Consider the following 20,180-nt stretch of genomic DNA (forward strand, 5'->3'; position numbering starts at 1 on the left):
TTACATCAGAGGACGTACAGATATTTTATAAAACAAGACATCAGATCTTGATAGTAATTAAAGAATTAGAAGTATAACAACCTTGAGGTAACATTTTATCCCAAGGAATTTAGAAAAAAATGGTATAATTTGGTCTTAGGTTGTGTATTTTGATGGCACTGTAGATCTGTACACTTTGCAGAGAAACATCATTCATAGCCACTAAAACTTTTGTATCCTTTGACTCAACATTCCTACTCCAGGAAAATTATCCAAAGAAAGTAATTCGCAAGTGTAAAAAGCCAATACCCAAAGATACTCTTTACAATATTATTTTAATAGTAAACCGTTGAGACTTTGTATTGCCCCCAAAAAGGACAATTACTTTGGCTGAGGCATAAGAATTCCATGTTACCATTAAATGTTAAATTTATGAAGATTACGAAGAAGCATAAACACATGTTAATGCCATGCTAGACGCAAAGCAGAATTTAAATGCATATAACGAACATAATGGAATAAATACACATGATCTTATTAAATCCTCAGACTCTGAGGTGTCTTAGCTCTATAATTACAGAAGAAACAAAAATTTCACTAATTTCTCCGGGTTCATACTTTTAATAGGTAATAGACCCCAAGCCTGTTAGCTGAAGCACTCACCCATCTTTTCATTTGTAATTGATCCAATTACTCATCTTTTTGTGCCCCAAAGCTTACTCTTCCCACCACATCATGCTTCATATAGTCAAAGTACTGGCAGCCCTACGCGGAAAAGGAAATAATTTCTTAAAGTTTATGGGTTCACACGTTTTTCTCTCTCACCTTTCAAAAAAGTTTTAAAATGTTACATCCATTTTACGATATAAAAATAAAAAATGTAGGGCTTCCCTGGTGGCGCAGTGGTTGAGAGTCTGCCAGCCAATGCAGGGGACACGGGTTCGTGCCCCGGTCCGGGATGATCCCACAAGCCGCGGAGCGGCTAGGCCCGTGAGCCATGGCCATTGAGCCTGCGCGTCCGGAGCCTGTGCTCCGCTACGGGAGAGGCCACAACAGTGAGAGGCCCACGCACCAAAAAAAAAAAAAAAAAAAAAAAAAAAAAAAAATCAAAAATGTAGTCAAAGATAAAGTACTCAAGTCCTTCCTCTACTGTGCCCCAGTTACCCGGGAAACTCAAGGTCTACGGAAGCGCGGGCTTCTAAAGGCGGGCGAGGGGCCAGGAGGCGGGGCAGGCGTCGCAAAGAAAAAAAAACCAAAACAAAAGTACGCAAAACCCTGCCCCGCGCTGCTTTACGGCACTCGCTCCGCCCCTCCAGGTGCGCGAGTTTGAAGCCGGCAAACATGGCCGACACCTGTTTTCTCGGCCAGGGTTTCTTTACCCTGGTAGGGTTATTGCTCTTGCCCTTCGGCAGCTTGGCCGCTAGTCAGATCGAGGTAGGAGTCAGGCCCTCTGAGCGACAGGGCCCTGGGGGGACAGCTGTGGCCTGGCTGTCAGCGCCCAGCAGATGTCCGATACACAGCCGCCGAGGGAAGCCTTCTGGAGTCACCCACCAGCCTCTTCCTAGGCTGACTGGGCTGTGGGGAGGGTGTCGCAGGGGACGGGATAGGACAGTGTCCGTCTGTTTCAGCCTTTTAAAACGGTGAATGAAAAGAATCAAGTCCTGGGCGGCGGGGGAGGGCCTGATCCTTTGCTCCGACGAGCGTGCAGTCCCTAGCTGGTGAAAGGTCAGCGCATGAGTGCCGCACCTACTTTTCCTTGCTACCAAACTATAACGCTCTCCTTTAATAGGAGTCAGATGGATACGGTGTTTTATTTTTGGCTCACACTACGTTCTGGCGCGTTACAAAGCTTTTACTATCCCCTGTACTCTTGACAATACCTTCGTCCAGTTCTGCAGCCTACCTCTCTAGCATCATTTTTCAGAATATCCAGCTGGCTTAGGGGCCCAGATAGTCAGCAGACAGTTGAAACTTTTTGTGTCCAAAGTTTTATATTCTGCCTACCCCACCTCTTTTGGGGTTGCTTCTAAGCTAGAAACCTAGGGTTTTTAAAAATTAACTCCTCTCTTTATTTCACATTTTAATCATCACTAAATTCTATGTTCTGAACTTTTAAAATTGCTTTCAGCTGTCCAGTTCGACTGGCTTAATGCAGGCCCTGGTCATTTCTTGCTTAGATTATTGCAATAACTTTATCTTTTTTCCTCTAGGCTTCCAAACTCCCTTACTTTAGTCTTCATCAAATGTAAACCTGATCAGATTATTCTTCTGATTGAATCTTTTCAGTATTTTTTTCATTACATACAGAATAGAGTCTAAACATCATGATCTGGTCTCTAAGCAGAGACTTTTCCATTCTTCATATAGGACCCCATTCTCCCCACCATCTCAGACCTTGAGCTTAGACCAGCGGCTCAAAACTTTTTGAATACACATCCCTACCAGTTAAAAAGAGAGCATGCACTCCCTCCTTCTATTCATGAATTATTGCTAATTTATATATTCAGTATTTAAAAAGCATATTGTTTAGAAAATGTAAACTTAAATAGAAGTTCTATTTTCCTTATTTAGTAAGTTATTTTGTATACTTCATTTTGGATACCATTACTCTTTTTTGTAGTTACACAGTTGTGCTTTTTTACATTACCATATTTCATTCCTCCAGTTTCTTCTGTTTGCTTATTTACTAAATGCAGTAAAAGCTAACCTCTGTAGAATCTTTCCCTATCCTTTACTTTTGCCTTTACTGTTGTAATTTGTGCACTTAGCTAGTATAGCACTCGTTTCTTATAACCCATGTATTCTTTGTACTCTATTATTACATCATCTTTCACTTAGAGGACAATAGCTACCTAATTGGTCTGGCTCAAGTCATTCTTTTTTCTTTCCAGTCTGTTCTCCAAGCTGCAGCCCGAGTAACTTTTAAATATGCAAATCTGATCATGTCACCCGTATATACCTTAATGCTGCTTTAAGGATAAAGAACTAAATCTTGATTATGACCCATAAACAAGGCCTTGCATTCTTTGGCTCCTGCCTACACCTCCAGTTCTCTCTCCCGCTCTCTCTTTTTCAAACTTCTAGTTGTGCTAATCTTTCAGTTTCTAGAAATTTTTAAGCTTCCTTCTGCCATTTGGGCTCATGTTCCCTCTGTCTGGAATTATCTTCCCTCTTCTCATCATCTTTTGGATCCTAACCAAATGTCACTTCTCTAGAGAAACCTTCCCTGACATCCCTGCCTGCCCTTCCCCCTCCCATTCCCTGATCAGGTTAGGTCCCCCTATTATACTCTTTTATGATACTGTATATCTTACCTTTATAGAATTTGTAGTTTGTCCTTATCTGCTTAATGTATGTCTATCAAATTGGACAGTAACTTCTTTGGAGGCAAGTACTAGCACTATTTTTGCCCATCATTGTATTCTGAGCACTGAACAGGGACTGGCACATGGTACCCAATGAATGTGATGAATGAATGAACGTTACATAGTAGTGTAATGTGTTTGCATGCTTGTCTTCTTTATTGAACTCTGGGATTCTTGAGAGAAAGCAGCATGTTTTTTAGTGACTTTTTTGCATCCCTGTACATTACATGGTACCTGGCACATAATAGGTGCTCCACTGTGTGTAGAATGAATGAATAACTTCGCAGTGTCTATATTGTCTAAACAATCACAAAAGAGTTTTGCCATCTCAATTTTTTCACTGAAGTCTTAATGATGTGAGGATTTTGGAGCTGGAAGGGACATTAGAGGTTATCGGGTCAACTCCCATTTCTACGTGAGGAAAATCAAGTCTACAGAGCTAAATGACTTAACCCCATTCTCACAGTCAGATCTTCAAATTCCTAAACCACTATAGCACATTGCTTTCTTTAGCATCTATGCAGCTGTTGAGAAAGTTTAAAAAGAAATATATATATATATGGCGCGCACACACACACACACACACATATATGACGCACACACACATATGACGCATACACACTGAGTGAATTTTTTATTTCATTCTTTCTGAAATTTTCTTGCCAGCTGAAAATTAAAACAGCTAATATTTGTTATACAATTACTATGTTCTAGTCACCATTCCTACATTCTGTGAGTCAGGTAATGTTATCATTTTATAGGTGGGGAAATGGAAGTACAAAGAAATTAAGCAGCTTTCTTAAGTTTATACAACTAGTAAGTAGTAGGGTCCAGATTTGAATCCAGGCAGTCTGACTGTTCTAGTAATTAATACTGTTTAGGGGCAGATCTGAAATCATTATGGTTTATATTCACTATTATTTTAATATATAATAAAAGTCATGTTCATTAGGTGTCTGGATGGTATTGGATGCTGAGGTTTTTAATGTTCCATGATGGTAAATATAATTCAGACTTTAACAGATTAGCAAAATGGTACATGGAAGTATGCTAGAGAATGTGTTTAATCACATATATTGGTGAGTTAAAATAAAATAATAAGAAGCACTCAGCACAGAGTAGGAGCGAATATTGAATGAAATTTCAGCAGGAAGGGTATTAATATATGTGAATCAAGAAATGAAATGTCATTCACAATTTGAAGATTGAATAGAAAATGAGAAGCATGAGGAAGAGCTGACTGCATTTGAGATAAAATGTTTTAAAACAAAAATCCCCTCTTGCAGTAGCCTCCTGCTCCCCCCAAATAAAACTATTTTGTCTTTCATAAGGTCAGATACTAGAATATTTATAAACTTGCATAATGATGGCTTACTGTTATTACAACTGTAAAAACTCTGTGAATCGTAACTGTCCTTTATCAGTCTTTATTCTGGGAAATGTGACTTTCTTTTAAGCTTTTTGCTATTATTTGACTAATAGGATCAAGCGGAACAGTTCTTCAGAAGTGGCCATACGAACAACTGGGCGGTTTTGGTAAGTGTATTCTATAAAGGTATACCTCGTTGTTTACATTAGATGTGTATCTGAGAAATTTTGTGTGAATCAAATTCTTGAAAATAATTTATATCTTATAACAGAAATTATTTTCATTTGGCTATATTTTAAATTGATCACATCAACTAATAATATCCTTTGTCTTCAGTGTGTCTGTCAAGGGGTGATGTGTAAATACATGGAAAAATAAATTAGGGATCCTATTGTGAAAGGGAGCATTTTATAAAGTGTAGAGTTATTTTAATGATGGAAACTGGTAATTGTATTTCTTATCTGTAATATTTGTTTATAGATACTCTCTACTTTGGCTATTTTGTTTTTATTTTTTAATTATTTTTTTCTGTTTACAAAAATAAATGGTCATTGTAGAAAATTCAAGTTACACAGAAAAGTTTAGAAGACAAATTAATTTTATGTTACTGTGATTAAATAGAATAGCAACGTGGGTTCATGACTCATTTTCTTGTTCTTAGGAACAAAAACCTTTTATATGCTACTGCCTCGTAAGAGATTTTATGAAGGAATTGAACAAAAGCTGCTCATGATAAGGAGATGGGTTTTCAGTGACCACTTAAATTGGGGAAAACTATGAGGGGGCAGGCCATGATCCACCAATTTGAGAAGATAACTTGCTCTATAGGAAACTAAGGGCACTTCCAATTAGTCTCGCTATAGGAATTCTTAAAAGAGGGAATAACTGCCTATGTGCGATAGCTAATTGCCAAAGGGCTCATCTTTTAGAATAGGAGCCTATTAGCTTATACTACACACACATTGAAGTCTTCCTTGTTCTGGGAAATCTTTAACTGAGCCCCTCTCTAATCTCAGCAACCTAGGTCTCAGATGAGAAATAGAAGGTGAAAAAGAATGACTTCTGAGTATTTGACAACTGCAGTTTTCATGTTTTGTGCAATATTTTACACATTAACTCTTAGTAGAGTGAGACTTCAATAAATTGTACTTTCTTAAGTGGAAAATTATGAAATTTGACCGGGGCCAAGTTGAAAGTATAAAACATACATTTCTTTAAATGTTACGTAGTTCAAATTAAAGAAAAAAAATATATATGTTTTTCCTCCCAGTTTGAATTAATTTTAATCTTGACTAGATGATCAGAGGTAAATGAAATGCCCCTTCGCTCTTGTAATATTATTGAGAAAACTTGCCACCAGAGGGAGATAGAAGGAAAGTCAGATTCTATTTTAGTTTCAGGATCTGCTTTGAATAAAACATTTTTGTCTCTGTTTAATAAAAAATGTTACAAAGATAATCCATACTCATGGTTAAAAAAAATAATACTGATGGGTAGTGATTTTGTTTCTAGCTTTTTGGTTTTGATTTTTGCTAATGTAGGCAATATTATAGTGAAAGTCCTTGAACACATATTTTTACATGCTTATATGAGCTAAATAAAAAAATAAGTACATTTTCAAACTTGATATATGTTGCAAATTACCCTCTTAGAAGGTTTATATTAGTTCACATTCCCATAAATAGGATATGAGTGTTTTGTCCTCATATCTATAGTATTTGCCCTCATACTATTGGCAAGGGTATTGTTATACCCTTGCCAATAGTACGAATTGTCAGACTTTTGGATACTTATCAATTTATGTTTTTTTAAAATTGTTGTATAACTACTTTACAATGTTGTGTTAGTTTCTGCTGTACAACGAAGTGAATCAGCTATATGTATACACATATGCCCTCCTACTTGGACCTCCCTCCCCCCAACACCCATCCGACCCATCTAGGTCATCACAGAGCACCAAGCTAAGCTCCCTGTGCTATACAGCAGGTTCCCACTAGCTAGCTATTTTACACATGATAGTGTATATATGTCAATCCTAATCTCCCAATTCATCCCACCCTCCCTTTCCCCCCGTGTCCACACATCCGTTCTCTACATCTGCGTCTCTATTCCTGCCCTGCAAATAGGTTCATCTGTACCATTTTTCTAGATTCCACATATATGCGTTAATATATGATATTTGTTTTTCTCTTTCTGACTTACTTCACTCTGTGTGACAGACTCTAGGTCCATCCACCTCACTACAGATGACTCAATTTCGTTTCTTTTTATGGCTAAGATTCCATTGTATATATGTGCCACATCTTCTTTTTCCATTCATCTGTCTATGGCTATTGTAAATAGTGCTGCAATGAACATTGTGGTACATGACTATTTTTGAATTATGATTTTCTCAGGGTATATGCCCAGTAGTGGGATTGCTGGGTCATATGGTAGTTCTATTTTTAGTTTTTTAAGGAACCACCATACTGTTCTCCATAGTGGCTGTATCAATTTACATTCCCACCAACAGTGCAAGAGGGTTCGCTTTTCTCCACACCCTCTCCAGCATTTATTGTTTGTAGATGTTTTGATGATGGCCATTCTGACTGGTGTGAGGTGATACCTCATTGTAGTTTTGATTTGCATTTCTCTCATAATTAGTGATGTTGAGCATCTTTTCATGTGCTTCTTGGCCACCTGTATGTCTTCTTTGGAGAAATGTCTACTTAGGTCTTCTGCCCATTTTTATATTGGGTTGTTTGTTTTTTTGATATTGAGCTGCATGAGTTGTTTGTAAATTTTCGAGATTAATCCTTTGTCGGTTGCTTTGATTGCAAATATTTTCTCCCATTCTGAGGGTTGTCTTTTTGTCTTGTTTGTGGTTTCCTTTGCTGTGCAAAAACTTTTAAGTTTCATTAGGTCCCATTTGTTTATTTTTGTTTTTATTTCCATTTCTCTAGGAGGTGGGTCAAAAAGGATCTTGCTGTGATTTATGTCATAGAGTATTTTAACTATGTTTTCCTCTAAGAGTTTTATAGTGTCAAATCTTACATTTAGGTCTTTAATCCATTTTGAGTTTATTTTTGTGTATGGTATTAGGTAGTGTTCTAATTTCATTCTTTTACATGTAGCTGTCCAGTTTTCCCAGCACCACTTATGAAGAGACTGTCTTTTCTCCATTGTATATTCTTGCCTCCTTTGTCATAGATTAGGTGACCATAGGTGCATGGGTTTATCTCTGGGTTTTCTATCCTGTACCATTGATCTATATTTCTGTTTTTGTGCCAGTACCATACTATCTTGATTACTGTAGATTTGTAGTATAGTCTGAAGTCAGGGAGCTTGATTCCTCCAGCTCCATTTTTCTTTCTCAAGATTGCTTTGGCTATTTCGGGTCTTTTGTGTTTCCATACAAATTGTAAAATTTTTTGTTCTAATTCTGTGAAAAATGCCATTGGTAATTTGATAGGGATTGCACTGAATCTGTAGATTGCTTTGGGTAGTATAGTCATTTTCACAATATTGATTATTCCAATCCAAGAACATGGTATATCTCTTCATCTGTTTTTGTCATCTTTGGTTTCTTTCATCAGTGTTTTATATTTTTCTGAGTACAGGGCTTTTGCCTCTTTAGGTAGGTTTATGCCTAGGTATTTTATTCTTTTTATTGTGATGGTAAATGGGATAGTTTCCATAATTTCTCTTTCTGATCTTTCATTGTTAGTGTATAGGAATGCAGGATATTTCTGTGCATTAATTTTGCATCCTGCAACTTTACCAAATTCACTGATTAGCTCTAGTGGTTTTCTGGTGGCATCTTTGTGATTTTCTATGTATAGTATCATGTCATCTGCAAACAGTGACAGTTTTCCTTCTTCTTTTCCGATTTATATTCCTTTTATTTCTTTTCCTTCTCTGCCTGCCATGCCTAGGACTTCCAAAACTATGTTGAATAATAGTGGTGAGAGTGGACATCCTTGTCTTTTTCCTGATCTTAGAGCAGATGCTTTCAGTTTTTCACCATTGAAAATGATCTTTACTGTGGGTTTGTCATATATGGCCTTTATTATGTTGAGGTAGGTTCCCGCTGTGCCCACTTTCTGGAGAGTTTTCATCATAAATGGGTGTTGAATTTTTTCCAAAGATTTTTCTGCATCTATTGAGATGATCATTTGGTTTTATTCTTTAATTTGTTAATATGGTGTATCACATTGGTTGATTTACCTATATTGAAGAATCCTTGCATCCCTGGGATAAATCCCAGTTGATCATGGTGTATGATCCTTTTAATATGTTGTTGGATTCTGTTTGCTAGTATTTTGTTGAGGTTTTTGCATCTATGTTCATCAGTGATATTGGTGTGTAATTTTCTTTCTTTGTGATGTCTTTGTCTGGTTTTGGTATCAGGGTGATGGTGGCCTCACAGAACTTGTTTGGGAGTGTTCCTCCCTCTGCAATTTTTTGGAAGAGTTTGAGAAGGATAGGTGTCAGCTCTTCTCTAAATGTTTGATAGAATCACCTGTGAAGTCATCTGGTCCTGGACTTTTGTTTGTTGGAAGATTTTTAATTACATTTTCAATTTCATTACTTGTGATTGGTCTATTTATATTTTCTATTTCTTTCTGGTTCAGTCTCTGGAGATTGTGCTTTTCTAAGAATTTGTCCATTTCTTCCAGGTTGTCCATTTTATTGGCATATAGTTGCTTGTAGTAATGTCTCACGATCCTTTGTATTTTTGCAGTGTCAGTTGTAATTTCTTCTTTTCCGTTTCCAATTTTATTGATTTGAATCCTCTTCCTTTTTTTCTTGATGAGTCTGGCTAAAGGTTTATCAATTTTGTTTATCTTGTCAAAGAACCAACTTTTAGTTTTATTTATCTTTGCTATTGTTTTATTCACTTCTATTTTATTTAGTTCTTATGTGATCTCTATGATTTCTTTCCTTCTACTACCTTTGGGATTTATTTTGTTCTTCTTTCCCAAGTTGCTTTAGGTATAAGGTTAGATTGTTTATTTGAGATTTTTCTTGTTTCTTGTAGTGAGATTGAATTGCTATAAATTTCCCTCTTAGAACTGCTTTTGCTGCATCCCATAGGTTTTGGGTCCTCGTGTTTTCGCAGTTATTTGTTTCTATGTATTTTCTGATTTCCTCTTTGATTCCTCAGTGATCTCTTGGTTATTTAGTAGCGTATCGTTTAGCCTCCATGTGTTTGTGTTTTTAACAGTTTTTTTCCTGCAATTAATTTCTAATCTCATAGCGTTGTGGTCAGAAAAGATGCTTGATACTATTTCAGTTTTCTTAAATTTACTGAGGCTTCATTTGTTACCCAAGATGCAGTCTATCCTGGAGAATGTTCTGTGTGCATTTGAGAAGAAATTGTATTCTGCTGCTTTTGGGTGGAATGTCATATAAATATCAATTAAGTCTGTCTGGTCTGTTGCATCATTTAAAGCTTCTGTTTCCTTATTTATTTTCTGTCTGGATGATCTGTCCATTGGTGTAAGTGGGGTGTTAAAGTCCCCCACTATTATTGTGTTAGTATTGATTTCCCCTTTTATGGCTGTTAGCATCTGCCTTATGTACTGAGTTGCTCCTATGTTGGGTGCATAAATATTTATAATTATATCTTCTTGGATTGATCCCTTGATCATTATGTAATGTCCTTCCTTATCTCTTGTAACAGTCTTTATTTTAAAGTCTGTTTTATCTGATATGAGTATTGCTACTCCAGCTTTCTTTTGGTTTCCATTTGCATGGAATATCTTTTTCCATCCCCTCACTTTCAGTCTGTATGTGTCCCTAGGTGTGAGGTGGGTCTCTTGTAGAGACATATATATGGGTCTTGTTTTTGTATCCATTCAGCCAGTCTGTGTCTTTTGGTTGGAGCATTTAGTCCATTTACATTCAAGGTAGTTATTGATATGTATGTTACTATTACCATTTTCTTGTTTTGGGTTTGTTTGTGGGTCTTTTTCTTCTCTCGTGTTTCCTGCCTAAAGAAGTTCCTTTAGCAGTTGTTGTAAAGCTGGTTTGGTGGTGCTGAATTCTCTTAGCTTTTGCTTGTCTGTGTAGCTTTTTATTTCTCCATCGAATCTGAATGAGATCCTTGCTGGGTAGAGTAATCTTGATGGTAGGTTTTTCCCTTTCATCACTTTAAATATGTCCTGCCACTCCCTTCTGGTCTGCAGAATTTCTGCTGAAAAATCATCTGATAACTTTATGGGGATTCCCTTGTATGTTATTTGTTGCTTTTCCCTTCCTGCTTTTAATATTTTTTCTTTGAATTTAATTTTTTTTAGTTTAATATGTGTCTCCATGTGTTTCTCCTTGGGTTTTTATTGTCTGGGACTCACTGTGCTTCCTGGACTTGATTGACTATTTCCTTTCCCATGTTAGGGAAGTTTTCAACTATAATCTCTTCAAATATTTTCTCAGAGCTTTCTCTTTGTCTTCTTCTTGGACCCCTATATTTCGACTCTTGATGCGTTTAATGTTGTCCCAGAAGTCTCTGAGACTGTCCTCATTTCTTTTCATTCTTTTTTCTTTATTCTGCTCCTTGGCAGTTATTGCCACCATTCTATCTTCCAGCTCACTTATTTGTTCTGCTTCAATTATTCTGCTATTGATTCCTTCTAGTGTATTTTTCATTTCAGTGATTGTGTTGTTCATCACTGTTTGTTCTTTAGTTCTTCTAGGTCCTTGTTAAACATTTCTTGTATTTTCTTAATCTGTGCCATCATTCTGTTTCTGAGATTTTGGATCATCTTTACCATCATTACACTGAAATTTTTTTCAGGTAGGTTGCCTATTTCCTCTTCATTTATTTGGTCTTGTAGGTTACCTTGCTCCTTCATCTGTAACATATATTTTTGTCATCTCATTTTTTTTTTTTTTTTTTTGGATGAGTGCTGCTGTTTTCCTTTGTTGCTGGTCGTTTGGTGTGAGGCATCCAGCACTGGAGTTTGCAGGCAGTTGGGTGGAGCTGGGTATTGGTGCCAAGATGAGGACCTCCGGGAGAGCTCACACCGATTAATATTCCCTGGGGTCTGAGGTTCTCTCGTAGTCCAGTGGTTTGGACTTGGCACTCCCACCACAGGAGATCAGGCCTGACCTCTGGCCCGATAATGCAGGGATTCCTCCTGTCCCCTTAGGTGTCTGAGGTCCTCCACTAGCGCCTGGTAGGTGCCCTAGTTGTGAGGAGACACGAACTCTGCGTCCTCCTACTCTGCCATCTTGACTCCAGTCAGAAGCTCCCTTGCTCACCAGTGAAAGCCAGTGCTCAGAGTTCATTGCAGTCCCTGGACCCGCTTCACAATCATCCTCAGCACAGGACTCTAGGCAGCCACTCAGCATGAGCTGAAAGCCATTTACCATCCTCACAGTGGCTGGAAATCTGCTTAGGGAAGGCTTCAGCCCAACAGATACATCACAAACCTGTTTTCTTATATTATGACAGAAGTTGAGCATCTTTAAGACTTTTATTGTCTATTTTTAATACTTTTGTTATGAAATGCTTGCTCTCATCCTTTGCCCATTTTTCAAAATTGGGCTGTTCATCTTTTTCTTATTGGGTTATAATTATTTCAAGTTTTTCATTTCTGTTAGGATTTTATGGTACATATTTTTTTATGTAGTCAAGAATTTTAGTCTTCTCCTTATTGGATTCCAGGTTGAAAATTCAGTTTAATAAAAAAATCTTGTGGTTCTGTCCTATTTACAGGGGCAGGAACATTTGTGGTATTCTCAAAACTGTCATTACACTTACTATCAGCAGAACAGTGTGGTAGGAGGTAGGAGGATACTTAGTGGATAGATATATTACCAACTGATCCCAGTCTCTGGTTTCTCCCTTGGAATGAGCATTCGAGAGGGCTGACTTTTGAGGCATGGCATTAGATTTTCCTAGTATCTTTGTTATCTTTTTTAAGGATCAGTTTGTCTTTAAGTGTAAAACTTGTTGAAATCGTTTCTAGTTTTCTGTTCCGTTCAACAGCTTCTTTATAATGCATTCCCTTATGTGCATATAAACCTGTTTTCTATGCTTTGTTTTAGTCTCTCTCTTATGTTTTTCACAACTAAAATTAGGAAGCAATCCAGAGTGAAAGGAATATTATATAACCCAATGTAGTTAATATTCTTTTCTATTCTGTGAAGAGATTATGGGCATTGTCGTGGGTTCTAAAGAATTTAATATTTTAGAAATAGGAACATTATAGAATCATAAATTGAGAGTAACTAAGTTGGTTCAGTATTTGATTAAATTCCCCAAATATTTGTTTTCTCTTAAGCTGAATGTTTTTTTGACTAGTGATGAAAGACCTTTTTCTAGAGAGATTGGTTTTATTGACCATTCTTTATGTGCTTTGCTGTTTCTAGTCCTGATTATGACATACTCTTTTTTTAGGTATCTCTACATCCTACTTAAAGAGAAGTAATTCTGTAACTCTGTAGCTTATTTTGATTCCTAAAAATAATATATTTGTTTTATTACTTTAGGTATGTACATCCCGATTCTGGTTTAATTATCGACATGTTGCAAATACTCTTTCTGTTTATAGAAGTGTCAAGAGGCTAGGTATTCCTGACAGGTAAGTATTCTTAATAAAGCTTAACTCTGATCCTCAGTGAAAATCACCTTTAGATGATATTATATTTGTTTTTTTGTGTTGCTTTTGAAAAACATAAAGAAACCTATTTTGAAATTATTTTGTTGTTGTTAGAGCATAACTATCATGTATAAAATAGTTCTTACTTAAGAGCATAATGGCAAATTATATAAAACAACCATCAACACTAAGGTAAAAAGATTTGATGAAGTATAATTGTTCAGTGTCATTTATTTAATTATTCAATGCTTCAGTCTGGGTTTAATTTTAGGCAACAGAAGGCAATTCTGACCGATTCAAGTAGAAAAGGTATTTATTGAAAGCATATTGATTAGTTTACCAAGTTGCTGGGAAGGCTGAGGCCTTAAAGAGTCAGGAACAAGAGAGACTACGTAACAGAAAAGACATATCTAAAAATCATGGCATAAAACCAGTCCAGTGATAGGAATGCACCTTGAATTGCTGATGGCTAGACTCAGCTACCACATTGCTGCTACCGTTGCCTTTGGAAACTTAATGTTGCTTCTGTGGCCTGCTGCCAAAATCTGACCTTTGCCGTCCCAGCTTTTTACTGTCTCTAGCTCTTAATTTAGAGTCCTTGGTGGGAATGTCATGTTGGCAGAATATAGATTAAGTGCCCATGTCCATGCTGCAGGGGTGACAAGAAGAATGACTATGTGGCATTGTTAGCTTCTCTATAAGGAGGGGGGGCTCTACCTTCTGTGAAGACTCATAAAGTGGTATATTCCCTAATTATATGAGGGAGCTCAAGTACTAAGCAGAACTCCCACACCTCCACCCCTAAGTACCTGTTCTCTACATTTGGTTTGTCAGATATGATAGATCTGTTTTTTGCTACTTCCAAAGCAGTTATAGAAGAAATTGCAGTCAGTTCAGTTACTTAGGTTTGATTTACTTAGTTCTGTGTTCCTCTCTACCTGTGAGGAAGTGTGGAAAGAGCTTTGCGGTTAAACAGATCTGAGTTTGAAATCTGGGTTTAGTGGTGATTTTGGTTAATCATTTCGTGATACTAAGCCTATTTCCTTAGCTATTACATGGTAGTGGTACTACCTTCTTTGCAGGATTTAGGTACTTACAGTAAAGTGACTAGAGATATGTATAAAGTGCTGCAGGAGAAGAAAGGAAGCAGGGCATGACTCAGGAAACAAAGTTATCTTACAGTCTATGTCAATAGATCATTTTAGCCTAAGAAGCTGACAACTATAGCCTTGGAGCTGTAATTTAATTCCTGTATTTCATCTGGAAGTTAAGGCATCTTGGTAATACCATTTTTAAAAAGTACATTAAATTAAGTCTGAGAAAGGATGATTTGTTATATCAAATTTAAGAATTATTCTTGTAATTAGCTGATTAATGTTATTTGTTAATTAGTTCTCAAATAGGTGTATGTAGTTAGTCTGTTGATTTTTAACTGCTATTGCTTCTATACCCAATGTGCTCCTTCAGGGAATTACTATGCATGGCTTGGCAGTAGGTTTCACTTTGGTAAATGAGTCTTTGTCCTGTCTATAAGTCATGAGGATATGTTTAAATGATTTAAGTAAGATTTAGAAGGACTTTTTAGAAATAGAATATAACTGTAGGATATATTTTATATATAATAATTAGTAAGTTTTTCCTTAGGTTTCTGAAGAATATTCTTTAAAAGCTTATTCCTGTTTCAAATGCTTTCCTGTCTACATCTCTGGTTATGAAGTCTTTGTTGGAGAATGAATTGGGGATTGAAACAGTTGATGATTTAAAACATTTACTACTTAATAAAAAGCGATCAATAGAATAGATTCTATTTGGCTTTTAGTCTATTATCGTGAATACTCCTCTTCTTGGTGACTTATCTCACTTTACCCCTACCTGGAATTAGGTATAAAAATATAATTATAAGTAAATTTTAATCAGAAAGTAATAAACTATTATGAAATAACAGTTTGGAGACTTGAAATCATTGAGTGGTTTTCAGTTTTAAAGCTTGAATTTCAAAATACAGTTTGAATTTATTTTATACATTATGGAACATTTTCAAGTTAAAACAGTATTATCCTAGCTTCTGACGTATATCATAGCTTCTCAGGCTGTGTATCTTGAGAAAAATGTGTGGTCACTGCATTGAATAAAAATTATGAGTAGAACTCTGTTTTATTTTGTTTTACCTTATTTGCTTTTTAAAAGGAGCATTTTACTTTGTCTTGCAATGCAAAGTATTTGCATTTAGTTTTTCCATATACTTCAATAAAAAACTAGTTCATGTCAGAAATCATTTACCGAAACACATGACACAGATGATTGCCTTTTATTGTGGAAGTTCACATCAGTTCCTTAGATCCTGTTTGAAATGTCACATTAATTGTGTCAGTATTCTTGTTCTGATTTCATTTTGATTTTCTGTCTGTATTTCACCTACTCCAACCATACTGAGCTATTCTCTTTGCCTGGAATGGTTGTCTATACTTCTAGCTCACTGCCAGCAAAACCTGGCCGTGATTCTGAATCACTCAAGGTACATATTAAAAATACTGATTTCTCGGCTTCACCCCTGGAGATTCTAATTCACTAAATCTGAAGTGAGTCCTAGACATCAACTCTATATGTGGTTCTGGTGCAAAGTCAAGTTGGGAAGCACAGCTGTAACTTTTACCTGACCTTCCAAATCACTTTAGTACTTCAAAAAAGTATTCTTGACATCCTTGTTTGCTTTTATGGTATCCTTTGTCTGTACTTTGATTATAACATGGTTATACTAATTATAGTATGTCTCCCTCATTAGATTATAAACTCCTTGAAGGGAACAAGGATTATATTTTATTTCACTTTGTACTTCTAGCATCTAGCACAGTACTTGGCACATAGTAGTGCTCAGTAGGTATTGGATAAATAAACTTGTGACTTGGAAATACTTTAACCAGTTAGGCAAAACAAACACAAGTCTGTACTTTAAAAACATTTCTGTCTTCTAAAGTGTGTTAGTCTAGTTTTTAGCAAATGTTAAAAAAGACTTTTTAATACATAAGTTGTCAGAATTTTATAATACTGTATCAAAATATTGATTCAGAGAGGGGATCTTAATGGTTATGGGGGAAAATAAAAAGACGTGCTCATAAGTGGTTCATAATTACCCTCCACCTTATCTATTATCCTTTTCATACGTAGGTTCCATGGAGTTCAGGTGTCTTGCGCTTTGTGCCCATGCTTTCTGTAACCTTACCCACCCTCAGAGATTTTGTTTTTCTTTGCCTGGTTTTAGCTTCCTGAAACATTTCACTATTTTTAGGAAATTTTATGTCCTCAAATACTTGTTTTAGACTAAATCCCTGTTTTGCTACCTCCAGTACACTTTAAATGCTTAAGATGAGGAAGCGAAAAGGCATTAAGCAGGGCTTAGGTTCTAAAGTCAGTATGTGAAGCAAAAATTTAGCTAAAATTTTTCTTGTGAAGTTTCTTAAATAGCACATAAAGCACAATATAGTATTATCTTTCATCAAGTCTAACATAGCAGTTTTAGAGCAGTGCTAGAGCAAATTACTGTTTTCTTTTTCTTTGGTGGAACATTTGATGAAGTGGTTCACTTAGGATTAAGGGACATGTTTTATGAAAAATGGCCATATCTTTAACACTAGAATTGTGATGCTCATGCTGTGAGAGGCACATGGGAATTGAGACTGAGGGAATGTAGAATTGTAGCTCCCATCTCATCTCATGTTTACTTTGGGGAATAAATGCATTGAGTAATAGGGTGGATGAAGTCTGTCTTTCCTTTTATTTTTTTTGGCTCAATTCATAAGAATTAAGTTTATGGAGTTAAATGTGTATATAATTTTTCTTAAAATATGATATAGCTCTGCTACGAGTTGGGTGGATATGAGTTTTTGTAACGATCCCTATCTGATAAACTATTTCTATAGTTAAATCCAGTAGCTTTTCTTTTTCTTTTTCTTTTTTTTTTTTGAAGTAGAGTTGATTTACAATGTTGTGTTAATTTCTGCTGTACAGCAAAGCGACTCATTGATGGTCCAGTAGCTTTTCTGACACTATTTTTTCCCTTACTCTGTATTTTAATCATTATGTGAGATTAATATTCTTAATTTAAACCTTTATTCATCTCCCCTTACTCATAAACTCTTAGGGTATGCAAAATAAAGTTCAAATCCCTTATGCTGGAACTCAAGGCTTTTGCAGTCTGTCCATATCTAATATTCTGATCATTTAATTTCAATTCCTTATGCTCTAACCAATACCTTCTTATAAGTCTCTGTTTGGGCCTCTGTCATTGCCTTACACTGGTCCTTCCGTCTACAGTCTTTTCCTTCCACCCTCCTTTCTAGTTTTCCTATGCCCAAATTCACTTCATACATTCCCTAACGCTTTCTCAGTCCTTCTTGCATAAATATTTTATTTGTACTTCTATCATGGCACTTTTTTGTATGTATTGATCTTATTTCTTCAAGGTAAGTTCTGATACTATATTTGTATTCCTCCCAGTACATTCTGTAATATATTGTGCAGAGTTGAATGAATGAATAGTATGCTAAAGATCCCTAGTTAAGTGGAACCTAATTGGTCTAGATTAGAAAGGAAATATATATGAATATTGCTTATTTATAGTTTCTTTAGATCTTTATTCTTTTTTTTTTTTTTTTTTTGCGGTACGCGGGCCTCTCACTGTTGTGGCCTCTCCTGTTGCGGAGCACAGGCTCCGGACACGCAGGCTCAGCGACCATGGCTCACGCCGCTCCGCGGCATGTGGGATCTTCCCGGACCGGGGCACGAACCCATGTCCCCTGCATCGGCAGGCGGACTCTCAACCACTGCGCCACCAGGGAAGCCCTAGATCTTTATTCTTAAGCTGCACTGAGCTAAAAGTGCCCTATAGTAGATTTTATAAACTATTCCCTGACTCCTACTTTTGGGATCCATGGGTGGGGTGATCTCACCAGGGAACTTCAGATTCATTTCTTTCTATGAGAAGTGTATAGAGCCTTGCCGAAGACAGGTTATTCCCTATCTTCCTACTGTTTAAATTCCCTCAGAATGCACTTTTGAGTTTTTGGTCTCTTATTCTTTTTAACTTCTTTCTCAAGTAATAAATATTAGAATTAGAAATGTAAATTCTGGTAATGTTGTAAATTAAAAAAGAAAAAAAATCACTAACTGCCTGTTATTGTTGTTTTAAAAATCAGATTGGTAATATAGCTTTTGACAGTTTTTATTTATTTATTTTTTATATCTTTATTGGAGTATAATTGCTCCACAGTGGTGTGCTAGCTTCTGCCCTACAACAAAGTGAATCAGCCATACACACACATATGTTCCCATATCTCTTCCCTCCTGTGTCTTCCCCCCACTACCCTCCCCATCCCACCTCTCCAGTTGGTCACAAAGCACTGAGCTGATCTCCCTGTGCCATGCGACCGCCTCCCACCAGCCATCCACCCCACGTTTGGTAGCGTATATATGTCCATGCCACCGTCTCGCTTTTTGACAGTTATTTTTTATTCTGCTGTGGATTTGATCTTATACATAAGAAGATATTGTGTACGGGGGAACATTAATAAGATACTTCAGGAATTTTCTTGTATAATTTCTCATTAAAACAATATGGAGAAGGGCATGGTTATTACGGTTCATTGGAGATGCTTGTGACTTTCCGATAAGGTCAGGCAAAATGGACCCCTACTTTTGGCCTCCTCCTCCATCCCCCCTGCAACACACATTCACTATCCACTGTCCACCATAATTCAGATACTGTGTTAGGGATTTTATAAAGAATTATTTATTCCTTGAACTTTTATGAGAGAATCCCCTCCCCCCCCTTTTTACATATTAAAAATGGTTACTCAGAATGGTTAAATGACTTGCTTAAGGTACATTAAAGGCACTGTTACATAATAGAACCAGAATTTGAATTCAGGTGTTTGGACTTTATGGCTGGAGCATTTCAATTATTTCACAGCTATCTCCTCCCTAAGAAATTACAACAGGTAATATTTATGTAATATTTACAATTAGAGAATTCTTTTAATAACATGATCTCATGTTATTCTTATGACAGTCCTATAGAGGTTGGTAAAATTATGCACACTGATCATTTAATACCTTATTTAATTAAAAAGTGTATATCTACATGTTGAATGTGGTGCTTGTGAAAATCATTCATATTAATTGAATAATATAAGGAGCATCTTCCCATTTTCCTATTTTTTCCATAGTTTTTACTATTTTCTAAGTCTTCATGATTTCATGCTTCATGTACTTCATGCTTCTGTACTTCAGCAGCTTTGTAGCTGTTTATTCCCTGTCTCTAGTCTCTTTCCCCCTCCAGCCCATCCTACACACAGCTGTCAGAATTATCTTTCTCAGACACTGCTTTTATCTTTTAACTCCCATGATTAAGAACCTGCAGTGACTGTTGTTTCTCTAAAAAATCCAAAAATTTCAACCAGTGTTCAGTCTTTACTGCTTTGTTAATTACAACTTACTGTGTTCATTTGTTGATTTGTTATGATGTTTACTACATAATATTTATTCACTGCTATTTCTATTTTTTTTTAACCATTCATCCCACTTAGAACACTTAGAATATCCTCTGTGCTGTCCTTTCCTACCCATATAGCTTTCTTTCCTTTGTGTCACTATGTAGAACTTTGCAGAGTACCCTGTACATGGAGGTTACTGAGTGATGTTTTTTAAACCATTACAGTTAATTTATAAAATTTTCTCAATAATTAAATATATAGTTAAAACTTTATTACTATTTTTATTTTATGATTTCACCTCCTTTTTTGTGAACAAAAGAACTGAACAGTAATAAATATGCTTTGTAAATAATTTGTGATATATTATCATAGTTATTGTCAAGATAATATT

The 20,180-nt window shown here is 36.2% G+C and overlaps 1 protein-coding gene across 1 annotated transcript in view; it reads left to right on the forward strand.

Moving 5' to 3' along the window:
* The first annotated feature begins 964 nt into the window (after nt 1–964).
* PIGK (phosphatidylinositol glycan anchor biosynthesis class K) overlaps nt 965–20,180 on the forward strand; it is a 135,053-nt gene continuing 115,837 nt past the window's right edge. The window contains exons 1-3 of the mRNA XM_004279945.4: nt 965–1,413; nt 4,827–4,880; nt 13,192–13,283. Of these exons, the coding sequence (XP_004279993.1) occupies nt 1,321–1,413; nt 4,827–4,880; nt 13,192–13,283 (239 nt within the window). The 5' untranslated portion in view covers nt 965–1,320. The remainder of the gene's footprint in view (nt 1,414–4,826; nt 4,881–13,191; nt 13,284–20,180) is intronic.

The sequence above is a fragment of the Orcinus orca genome, chromosome 1 (genome assembly GCF_937001465.1).
Source record: "Orcinus orca chromosome 1, mOrcOrc1.1, whole genome shotgun sequence".
Classification (NCBI taxonomy): Eukaryota; Metazoa; Chordata; class Mammalia; order Artiodactyla; family Delphinidae; genus Orcinus; species Orcinus orca.